Raw genomic sequence first — 12,179 nt, 5'->3', positions numbered from 1 at the left:
TAGCTAGATTTAGAGACTAACAAGACTAGGAATAAACTCAGCCGAGGGCTACACCTCCTGTTACAGGCAGTCACCTTGTGGTCCTGTTTTTACGGCTGTTCAGCAGCAGCAGGTAGAGGTACTAGGTGCCACCTCCTATCTTGAGAAATAAGGGATGCCACTCCCCATGAGATTTTACATTCTACATGTGCAGGACCAAACTATAATTTGATTCCATTAGACTAATGAAGACTAAGTATTTGGTTCACATAGTGCACCAGCCAGATACTGTACTGAATGGTGATACATGCTACTCAGGATTTGCCTCTCATGATGGCGTTAGTGTGAATAAGAGACAATCATAGTCTCTCCCTCCTTGCAACACCTCCCTCTCTTATATTATGTGTAATTCACAGGAGTCCTGGCTAACAATTCAAACAAATGACATTAATGAAAGCAGAGAGACGAGTATGTCTGTCACTGGTTGAAACTCCATTAAAATGAATTTACTGGGAATATATGGGCAGTTACAATAAATCTTTCCTCTGCAAAATGAAAAGTAATAGCTCTTATTTTCCAGCTCCAGTCACCAGAGTTTGGAGGAATTGCAGGAAGACAGAGTGCAGGAGACTAGACTAAAATGGAGAGTCAAGGCTTTAACTAGTGCAAGTGTACTTGAGAAATGCTAAGTGAAAGAGTATTCATATTAAGTGAGGTGATAATGGTCTGAGTGAGGTTCTTTAAAGCACTGTCTTCACAGTGTAGTTTGTTTTTATGTTGTTTACTGAGTGTAGTTTGACTGTTTCCCACTGTAAACATCAGTTGGTAGTAACTTTAGAACAAGACCCCCTCGAGGGCCCTATTACCTCAACATTTGAATTGTCAAGATGAAGGAACAAAGCCTTATTTGTGTTTGGTTAACAGAGTGGGAGAGCTTCTTCACTATCTGTATTTGATGTGTAAAGAGAGTAGCATCGTGTAGTTTATTAATAGGCATAGTGTCTATTTATAATGAAGCTGTAATTTGTTGCCGTTATACATCAAATTTAGACTGGTTTCTTTGATTATCTTTTCTTTAGTTCTCATTAGTTAAGTCATATTTTGGTGATTTATTTGGCTTTGCTTTGTGGCGGTACTTCACACCAAGGAGAGGAGTTGCTAAATTGAGGATTTACAAGTAAATCCCAGCAATTAATGTGATTTGCATTTTACTTCTCAAGTAAATGCTTTTTTAAACGTAATTGTGAAAAGTGTTGTTGCTGGTAAGTTCAAAGACTACAAATAATTGCTTTTGGGTGGACAATTTAGGTTTGATTTTGACTGCAGTGTTTCAGTTTCAAAGAGAATCCTTAAACTTACCAACATGAGATCATCAAGGAGCAGCATTAAATGCCCTGAAAGGGGTAAGTTTGTACATTTGGATTACATGAAAACATTTAAATATAGGCAAGCATTTGTTATGAGTTTGAAATGACTCTCTTTTAGTTTGTCATCTTGGTAAAAAAATCCATTATGTTGGTTTACTGTACATACTGTAGGTGTATGAGCACCATGCTGCACTGTTAGCAATTTGATCCGTGTTTGTGTTGCAGTGCAAGTGGCACGGTAAAAAGTTCTTCTTACCTTATTAACATGTAGGTTTGAGCTTCATTCTGACTGCATTATTGCCTTGATGTCTTTACCTGAACAGTTTACCTGTGGCTGGGTATTTTCATTCCATTCCTTCCAACACCCTGACCAGTTTTTATTCAACAAAGAGTTAGTAGTAGGTTTCTAACATTGGTGAATAAATCAACACTTCAAGTAGCACTTCAAAACTTAAATTGCTTGAATACAGAAATGATGAATATGGGATTATATGTTGTTATATGTTGTACATTGCATTTAGTATTTGTTTTTATTTTGTAGTGTTTGAATCTAACTACCCAGAAATGACTGTATTACTGTGCCAGTGTAAAAAAAAAAAAAAGACATTGTGACAACAGTATGATCAAGCACAAACACATCTCAACAAGTTTATTGGCCCTCAAATTGACTTTGTTATCTGAGAATCTGCAAAAATAAAAAGTAATTTCATTTATTACTTGACTTTTTCTTTGTACTAATGAAGTGATGCACCTTATTTTCACCTTGTTCCATTTCAGAACTTTGATACTAATTTCTAAAGAAGTACGAACAACATGATTCTGAACATTCAGTAGAAGAAGGTTTAAGACTAGAATGAAACTAAATGATTTTTTGACACTGCATTTAGGTTATTATCATCCACTGTCTCTTTTATCCTTCACTCTTCTCCTGTCCTCTATTTTCCCTGTTATTGTGTCAAGTGTTGTGCTGGTTAATTCTGATTGATGAGTAATTGTTTTGGGATGTTGTTGCAGTGGGTACCAGTGCTGTCAGATTTCCAGCGGAGGGAAACAGTTTGGAGCTTTGTGCCAGGGACACCCAGCCAACCCCTGGCTCTTCACCTCGGGGACTACAACCTGGACGGCTTCCCTGATGCCCTGGTTGTCCTCCGCAACAGCAGCGGCAGGTAGGGGGAAAAATACACACACTCTCACCTAAGCTCCACAGGAGTCTTCAAATGGGGTCATGTTTGTTGGTGTGGTGTCTTGAAGAAAAAGTACTTGTGTAAGGGCGACATTTGTAGATAATGTTTTTGTTATTATCGTAATCATTTTGGACTATACTCATACACAAGTGTTGGTGTTCCTCTAAGACCCTTATTTAAGATAATGTCTAGTAAATAAATGAGATATTGCTGAATTTAAACTAATCCTTATTTGGCAAATGATCCCCTGGAATCCAGTCAAGTAGGTCTCTGAACCCCACTCCAACTAATCATTTCAGCACTATGCCTCACTTGATGAGCCATCGCTGCAGAGGCACACGGTGTCAGCATGTGCAGGTCCAGGGCCTGCACATGTAGCACACAGTGACATACAAACAGGATTTGCATTGTTATTACTCCAGTTTCAGGAAACTAATAATCACAGATTTCATGCAAATCCATGTTCTCTCAATTCTCACAAACACTTGCTTCATTTTGTAACCTACATTTGAGTTTGTCACGTAACATTACCCATTTTGATGAGATTATACTAACTATAGTATTCCCGCAGAAACACAAAATTGAATTGATCGGAACCTAATAACTCAAGATGCATACTTAAATGGCTTATGCAAATCTGTTTAGCTTTCAACACTAGGAATGTTTATTTTTTTCAAAGATGGCACATGGGGGATGAATTTACTCATTAAATTACTGTGAAATTACTGTACTTGCAATGACACGTTCTCATGCTGGGGAAAAAAAAATGGTCTCCATTACAAACAGTTGCCCCATTGATATACTGACTGGGCAGTAATAAAACAAAGTAGCATAAAGAAATATAATGATTTAAAAGAATACATCCTATTTGGCCTACACATGTTAATGCTGATACACACAAAATAATTTGACTTGTATCATGTGTTTAAAAATAATCCTTGAAGAACAACTCTCATCCTCATACTGACGGAATAGCAGTAGTTTTCAAAGGTAGATTAATTAAATCTTCTCATTAATAAATCATAAGATATTAGCTGAGGCATAAATTAGACATAAATTAATGTGATTGCTGACAGTTTGACATTAATGACACTGTCCTTAGCTGCAGAATATGTAGATTTAAAATGATTTGCACTGGGCAGTCAGAATCTGTGACATTGTAGTATAATAAAGAAGAGATTACCATCCAGTCTGCTAGAGCACTGACTGGGAGAGAAGACAGCTAAGGTGAGTGTGTTCTTCAGTTTACAGACATGACAACTGATAAGCCAGCCCTTTAAAAATCATTACAGCATGTGCCAGGACATAAGCACCATGGACACTTGGAAATATGTGTGTGTGTGTGTGTGTGTGTTTTTGTGTGTTTTTGTGTGTGTTGGAGGACCTGTGTGGATTATCTGGCCCCAGAGATGAAGATAAGATATCTGAAAGGGTCAGGGCTGTGACTGTCTATGCATACTGATTGTTGCATGTGTGTGTGCGTGCGTGCGTGCGTGCGTGCGTGCGTGCGTGCGTGCGTGCGTGCGTGCGTGCGTGTACGCGTGCGTCTTCTTTAGAGTGTCTGAGTGCTTGTTCTGTCAGAAATAGTAAGTGTTGATGAACAGCTTCAAAAGACTTACACACACACATACACACATACATACATTTGAACCATGCTCTCTTCTCCAGGCTCAATAATCACTAGTAAGTCGGTAAGGCTTAACTCTTTGTGGTCACCCTCATCTAGAAATGACTTCTGTCTCACCAGCTCTAATCATACAAGCTATAGCTTCTCTCTTTATTCCCTCCCTTTCCTCCATTTGCTTCTCATTTTAAGCCTGAGCATTGTAATCCTGTACTTGGCCATGGTTATTGCGGAACTCCTTCCGCATAAAAACTGACTCCAGTAGTAACATTTAAAATCACATCATCAGCATATGTAGGAAGGAGGAGGATGGAGGGAGAAGGAATGGAGAGATGAAAGGAGGTCAGGGTGATGGGAAAGAAGGATGGTTTAAAGGTCAGAGCAGTCTCTTTAGATGCTTTCTGTTTTGAATCCCTGAAGCAGTACATCTAGACCTCTTAACTACCACCGATGTGCACCAGAGCAACGTACGTACCCTCCAAATGGTATCAGCGGTTTGACTGGGAACTTCTTTGTTGTGCTCCTACAAGTCAATGTATAAGGTCATGGTCATGCCGATGTGCATTGCTTCTTTTTAGTGAACGCACAAGGTTTCAGAGGTCATGTTTGAGTGATGAGATGTGCTTGTTTTTGTTTTTGTTAAGACATTTCATTAAATGCCTCTTGTCGACTTTGGATTCAGCAGCGCTCTGCAGTCCGTCCTGCAGTGGGCTTCATTTTGTCTTTGATTTCCTTCTAACCACATGCTCTCTGCTTACCAAATATTTGTGCAGCCCATAGCTGGTTTACTTTAAGTCCCATTCCCTCTCCATCCCTCTCCTTCTTTCACTCTCTCCTCCATCTCCTCTCCTTCGTCCTTCCAACTGGTTATTTATAGCTCCCTTTCAGATAAAAGTCCTGCTAGACTGTGTCACTCCTCCTCCCAGCAAAACAAATGCCTTTTTAAGTATTCAAAATAGGAAGACGAAAGGAGAGAGGGTGTGAGATGAGAGTAATCGGGTGGAATCAGTGGAACAATGAACAGATGGAGGGAGCAGAAGGAATAAATAGAGAGTTGGGAGGTCATTTAGAGCTGGGATAGGCTGAAGTCTAGAAAGAAAAAGAAAAAAAAAAGACACCAGAATTTGAAAATACAGCCACCCTCCCGCAGCTCTCGCGGGCACATGTATGTGCTTCATACACGCACGCAACACAACTCAGACAAAGCAAAGAGCCTTTGGCTATGATTAGCAGAAGGCTAAACTATTAGCAACATTAAACGCAGCTACTCGTTGCCTGCTTTCATGGTAAATCTATCTACACAACCATCCACTACAACACATTTGATATTACAGGAAAATGGAGTTAGCGTTAGAAGTACAAGTTTTCTCCATCTCTAAAACGCTGCACCGATTCTGACGCGTATCTATCTCAAGGGACATGGACATTGATGAGTGCCCACCCCAGCTTTAAGAACACGTGAAGTCATATTCTAATACAGCTCCATTTTCAAAGGCACAGCTTTGGCAAAACTAGTGATTTGGTTGTATTACCTCAGAAGGAAATATCTGTATTTTGATTGCCCTACTTGTTTTCCTTCTTACTGTACAAGATCTTACAACTGCTTGAAGGTCATATATGCACTGGGCTGCCTTTTTTTGAAGGTGTAACAATATACTACATACAGCAGCTTCAGAAGGTTTTTCAGACACCTTGACCTTTTTGCACGTTATGTTATACATCTGATTTTAAATGGATATAATTGCCATTGATACATCAGGGAAAGGGTATAAAACTGTTTCTAAAGCTTTGAGTGTTCAGGTGCACAATGACCTCAATAATTGTGAAACGGAAGAAGTTTGCAACCCCAGGACTCTTCCTAGATTTGGGCATCCGGCCATACTGAGCAGCTGGGCAAGAAGGGCCTTGGTCACGGAGGTGACCAAGAACCCACCAGTCACTCTAACAGAGCATCAGAAGTCCTCTGTAGAGAAGGGAGAACCTGCTGGGTCGACCACCTCAGCAGCACTCCATCAATCAGGCCTTTATCATAGAGCAGCTAGATGGACAGCCCGCTTGGACTTTGCAAAGCGCCATTTAAAGGACTCAGAGCTTGATGCAAAAGATTCTCTGGTGTAATGAGACAAGAATTCAACTTTCTAAGCAGAATAAACTGTCTGCAAACTAGAGACACTGCTCATCAACCGGCTAAAAGAAATCCCTGCAGTGAAGCATGTTTGTGGCAGCATCATGCTGTGGGGGGCTTCTCAGCTGCAGGGAGACTGGTCACAATTGAGTAACTGATAAATGCAGCCAAATACAGAGAGGCTCCAGAGTGCACTCGACCTGAGAGTGGGGCGATGGTTCACCTTTCAGCACGACAGTGACCTGAAGCACACAGCCAAGACAACATGGAGTGTCTCTGACAAGTCTCTGACTGCCCTTGAGTGGCCCAGCCAAAGCCCAGACTTAAGCCCCATAATTTCAGGTGCCAACATAAGTTAGAGATAAAGACAGTGTATCCAGTAGATGATGGAGGGACCCACCTGTCCTAAAGTAAAAGAGTCACATGTTCATGGCTCTTCAGTTGCCTGTCATTCTGCAGTGTTCTCCGTCTTTGAAAGTTGCTTGTGTCAGTTTTGTCGTATAGATTATCAGTTTTCTTTGGAGCGTGTGTACTAAAGTTGCAATTTCAGTTGACTGAAGTTGAAGTTTAAATTGCTGAAAGTGGTGCATAGGTTGTTACCGCCACTCATATTACCCAGTTTAATTGCCATTGTTGTGGTGTAACTGTACTGCAGGCATACTCACTGTAGGATGTTGTCAGTCAGCAACAGGCAGTAGCACTATAGATATAGAATGAATCTGAAGTGACTTGAAACTATAAAGCTGCTACACTGTTCTTGTAAAAACAGTCTGCTTAATAGTCACATTAGGAGGATATTTACGGCTGTTTGGAAACAGTCCTTAGGAACTGCAGGACAGATGTAGGGCGTGTGTGTGTGTGTGTCTTGTGTCCATGTGTATTTATGTGTTCATATTTGTGTTGTGTGTGATGTCCATCGACAGCTTCTAAAACTACACTCCTCAGGGTCCACATTATATCCAGGTCACAGGACAGACGGCGCCTCCAGACACTCTCTCTGTCTCTCTCTTGCTCGGTTTCGCACACACATGCTCACACAGGCGAACATTGTTAAATCACAACAAAGAATATAAGGCTGTTGCTCCCTGCTGGAACGAGACCCTATAGGTGTTTCCGTGTATGCAGATAAACAAGCATTTGGGATCTTGAGGAGACGAGCGGTGACACAGTGAAAGTGAAAGAGATACAGACTTGGAAAGAGAATGGCAGTGTGAAGCATCAGTGCGAGAAGCCTTCTGCATGAAGCCTGATGATAAGATGTAGTTCTTTCAGGTGCAGATGACACAGCATGGCATGGCCCTGCACGGCATATACTATGTATGCACCAGATTTTTAACTCTCTCCAGGCAAAACAGAGACTGCACAGATGTCTGAGTATTCATGTGCTTCTTTGAACATTTGACATCAACAAAGCTTCTGAATTGTCCTTCACTGAAAGGCTGCATTTATGCACCATTTGCAATCACAATAACACCATATAGTTAAATACTTCTTTTTCTTTGTTATTACTCACAGTTAGTTTCTACAAAACATTTATCAACAGTACAATTATAATTATATACAATTATCCCCAACTATTCAATTAACTGGAATTATGCAGCAGTGGCATCAGGCATTACAGTTGCTATTCAAGCCATTTGTATTCAATAATTGAATAGCCAAGGAAATTTAAACATTTACATCACAATTACCACTATGGTTTGATTTAAATGATCAATTGAGTTTATTAGTGTTACTGCTGTGCTGTGTTTAGAGAGAAATAGAACATGAATCACCTGTCTGATCTCCTCATCCTCCACGTCACCTCCACTGGATGATGAGTAACAGCTCACAAGGAAAAGATGGTCATTGAAAAAAACAAAAATATAATAATATAATATTATAATAATAATAATAATAATAATAATACACCAAGATGGAACTTCAACCCATATTAATGTTAGGGATATGTATAGACCGGTGTTTTAGGTTTAACAATGGATGTGCACGTGTACAGCTGTAATAACAGAATGTGGTTTGGATGAATTCCCCTGCCACAATCAGCAAGTTGCAGCAATACCTAATTAAGGAAGTAATCAACCTAGTACTTATTGTGACAATGCAGTCATATTATACAGAGTTGGTTTCATTTGGATATTTGCTAATATCACCAAGTGCCAGGAACAAGCTTGAGGCAAATGGTCTCAATGTAGTCAATGAATATTTTTCAGGAAAATCAAAAAACAGTTTCCCAGTTTTTACCTTCAGACCGTCAGATACATTTTCCACAAACTGCGAGAGACCTTTGTGGACACAAAGAAACATAGTGGCACAGTACATTCTACCTTAATGTAGCCACGAATAAATAGATAAATGTTGCTGCAGAGCACAGTGTCAAACCAAGTACATCAACATGTAAAGTGAAGCCAGATGCAATCAAAACCTATTACAGCTTCTCTTTCTTTTCTCTGCTTCCCTCCGAAGGTATAATACTTTCTTTTCACTGTACCATCATCAGCATTCATGCTGACAGTAAGAGGCTTTGAGAAGTGTCAAAGCTGCAGATGACATAAGACATACGGTTGTAATAGGGAAGTATTTACCGCCTGCTGCTACGGTGACCTGTAGATACATACAGTATTTTCTAGGAATAACATGACGGGTCACAATGACATTGCTGGTATGTACTGTGTGTGTGTGTGTGGGGTATAGGGTTGTATGTGTTAGCCATCATCCCTTATAGAATGGGATTATCCTCAGCAGTAATCATGTTTTTTCCCACTTCACTATATCACATCCATACACTGATTAAAAGGGCCATAGGTCAACTTTAATGTGTTATCTGCCTCCAGTGACTCGAATATAATTACGTGTGTGCATGTTTCTAATCACACATCAGCATGTGTTTCTCAAGCCATTGAAAACAGCAGTCAGATCACCTTCCAGGCAGCCTCGCTCTCAGCCAGATCAACACTCCTCCAGATCTGAGGCTTGTGGAAAGCCAAAGCTGTCATCATTCTCAGTGACCTTTAACCTCAGCAGATGAACACAGGTCAGATGAGACCAACAGATTACAATGAGCCATAGCTACATCATTGCCCACTCAGGCACTTGCACACAAAGACGATGGTTTAACACCCTTCAACTCACACGCACTGTTCATTTCTGAGGAAATCTGCAGTATATAAACACTCACATGAAGAAAGATGACTCATTGTCAGTGTGAGACAATGAGACTTATTCTTCATAATACATACAAAAAGTATTCCTTAATTTTATATTCAAATAGAATCATTTCCACTTCCTGCAAAAGGTGGATTTGTTGCTATTGCCTCAGGGTTTCGCCTTAGAAGCTGTTTGCCACCAGCATGTAGCAACCAGTTTCCAAGCAATTCTTCAACCTTACCTGTCCTGTCACTCTCAACATATGAAACCCTATGAAACTGACAATTTTCAAAGCGCATGAGTCGGTGAGCACCAACATGGCATGGCAATGACAAGCTCCGTCAGAGGAATCACGGTTACGCACCAGCAGCAAGAACTGATTCATTTTGAAGGATCCAGAAATTAGTGTGTGTTGTCTCCTTATGTGACTCCTTATCAAGCAGCTAAAATATTGAAATAATAAGACTGCTCTTTCTGAATCAGTGCATTTTCCTGGTATATATAATGCAGCTACCGGTGGCTGCAATAGATATTTGTCATCTACATGTTTCATTTTGGAAAGAATAATTCATTATTTTAATGCTTGTCTTACTTTTTCCAGGACTGCCTTCTTGTCTCTTAAGGGCTGAATAATTAAAAGTAATTAATAATGTATAACATACTCTAGTGCAGTTTTTTTTTTCTCAATATTTTGCAGCTTTAATATTGCCAGGGAATATGATTCTTTGGGTTTAGAGGAAGTGGGGTGTCAGTGATATTTTTGTTAGCTCTTTCATTGTATTATCTCTCTGTTTACTATAGACAGTCATGTGGTTACACCTGGATCACTGACCAAACATATCATTCATTAATGCAAATCACAATGTGATTTATATATTCCATTCCAGTGGTTTATCAAGGTGGAAACCAATATTAAGTTAAATCTCCCTACTGGCTTCAGTGTGTTCAAGGCAAAATGTGTCAATAAAGTTAAAGTATACAACATTTTACGAAGTATACTGGCTGGTTAAAAAAACTGATCCAGGTATCACTAAATTAATTTAATAAGTCTCGCTCATATAGACTCAGATGGAATTGTTTTCACTAGCCACTATTTTTTCCCTATAAAATGAAAGATCCTGGTTAAAAATCCTGGTCAAACAAATACAAATATGTTTCCGTTCAAACCATACTGATTAGTCTTTTCCCAAAAGTGACAGGCAGATATGTTGTGACTGAAGTATTTCGGTACATTTTTGTTAGACTGAGTCTCCTGATGTCTGTGTCTGGCTTTTTGAAGCTTCCTCACCTCTGTTCTAGTTTAACAACACTAGAAACCTCGGCCTGGAAAGAGTTTTGGACCCTTTGCCTGAAATATTTTAAACAGGTGGCAGACAGCATAGCTACATTTTTTCCCACCTGCTCAAATACCATTAGAGTACACCAAGCATGATACAGTCTCTGTTTCTTTATAGATTAAAGTGTTGAGTTTGTGTGCTGTGCTCTTTACAGAGATGCACCTTCTATGAGGTATTTTGTACCTGACCACCCACACTGTGTGTGTGTGTGTGTGTGTGTGTGTGTGTGTGTGTGTGTGTGTGTGTGTGTGTGTGTGTGTGTGTGTGTGTGTGTGTGTGTGTGTGTGTGTGTAGGTGGTGAGGTCCACAGGTATCCTCATGATTTGTTTGCTTGTGTCAGTAGTTAAAGGGCATTCGTATGTGTGCAGGTGTGGGGATTTTTACTTCAGTCAACTCTCCGACTGTGCTGTGCTGTTGCACTTGTAACTGTGCTACACTCTTCTCTGATAATAAAGTGTGTGAAGTGTTTTAGTTTGGTGTTTGTATTGAAGTGAAGAGTGTGGTATGAGCAGCAGTTAACTGCACTAACTGCCTCCCCCTGCTCTTTTAGCTCTGACCAGCTGATTTCAAAGGAAAAATTCTGATCTCAGACCCTTAAGTCCACCTCTAGGCTTTCAGACACACATATGAACAACAGGTTGTGACTGTTGCTGGAGAGGACACCTGCAGTAAGAAAAAAACTGAGTTTCTGGTGTGAGCAAAAGTGATTTCTGGAAAGTCTATGAGGCTACTGGTTGAGAGATTGGTATTTCTGTCTCTTGTGGATTTCTCCCTGCACCATCTGTGCAAAATCGTGACTCTAGAAGAAGCTTTTGCTGTTTAACACAACTTTTTTTATGGCAGATGTCTGGATAAATGATCATTTTCTGCTGGCGCATGGTATATCTGCTATGCTGAAAATGATTTCTCTCTCATATAGTCATGAGAATTTCCAAGTAACACAATGGATCCAATAGTGCAATATGCTTCAACAAAAGCTCTTTGTTTGAGGGTTCCTATAATGAATCACCATTATACTTAAAATGTGGCAAAAAAAATCTTGTAACCTAGAATTTGGAAAATCTTTGAGCATAAGTACTGACCATCTGCCTGCTCTCTCATTGTACGGATACAGAGAACAATCAGCTTGTGCACATTCCCTTGGTCTCGCTCATTCTCTCTCCCTCATTTTGTACATCAAAGCCGTAGTGTTTCCCTGAATACCACCAGAGATGCTCTCTCCATGGAAACACACAACTGCCGCCGTTCAGCATAAAGATAATAGCCCCTTCTTTGCTCACCCATTTACTTTGAAAATTAATTAAATCTTCCTTGTTAAGGTTTTAGGGCTCTCTGAGGGTTTGAGCATGAGACGGACCGTGTATGTTCAGTATATGCGTGCCGGAGAGAGATAGAGAGAGAGAGAGAGAGCGAGATGGG

General features: G+C 40.1%; 1 protein-coding gene across 1 annotated transcript in view; it reads left to right on the top strand.

The window, feature by feature from the left end:
- The window catches only part of itfg1 (integrin alpha FG-GAP repeat containing 1), a 147,496-nt gene that overhangs the window by 66,515 nt on the left and 68,802 nt on the right, over window positions 1–12,179 (top strand). The window contains exon 10 of the mRNA XM_022745550.1: window positions 2,361–2,512. Within this exon, the coding sequence (XP_022601271.1) occupies window positions 2,361–2,512 (152 nt within the window). The remainder of the gene's footprint in view (window positions 1–2,360; window positions 2,513–12,179) is intronic.

This window comes from Seriola dumerili, unplaced genomic scaffold, assembly GCF_002260705.1.
Source record: "Seriola dumerili isolate Sdu_G_001 unplaced genomic scaffold, Sdu_1.0 BDQW01000003.1, whole genome shotgun sequence".
In the NCBI taxonomy this organism is placed as follows: Eukaryota; Metazoa; Chordata; class Actinopteri; order Carangiformes; family Carangidae; genus Seriola; species Seriola dumerili.
The sequence above is the reverse complement of the archived record's forward strand: the minus strand, read 5'-3'. Positions and strand labels throughout refer to the sequence as shown.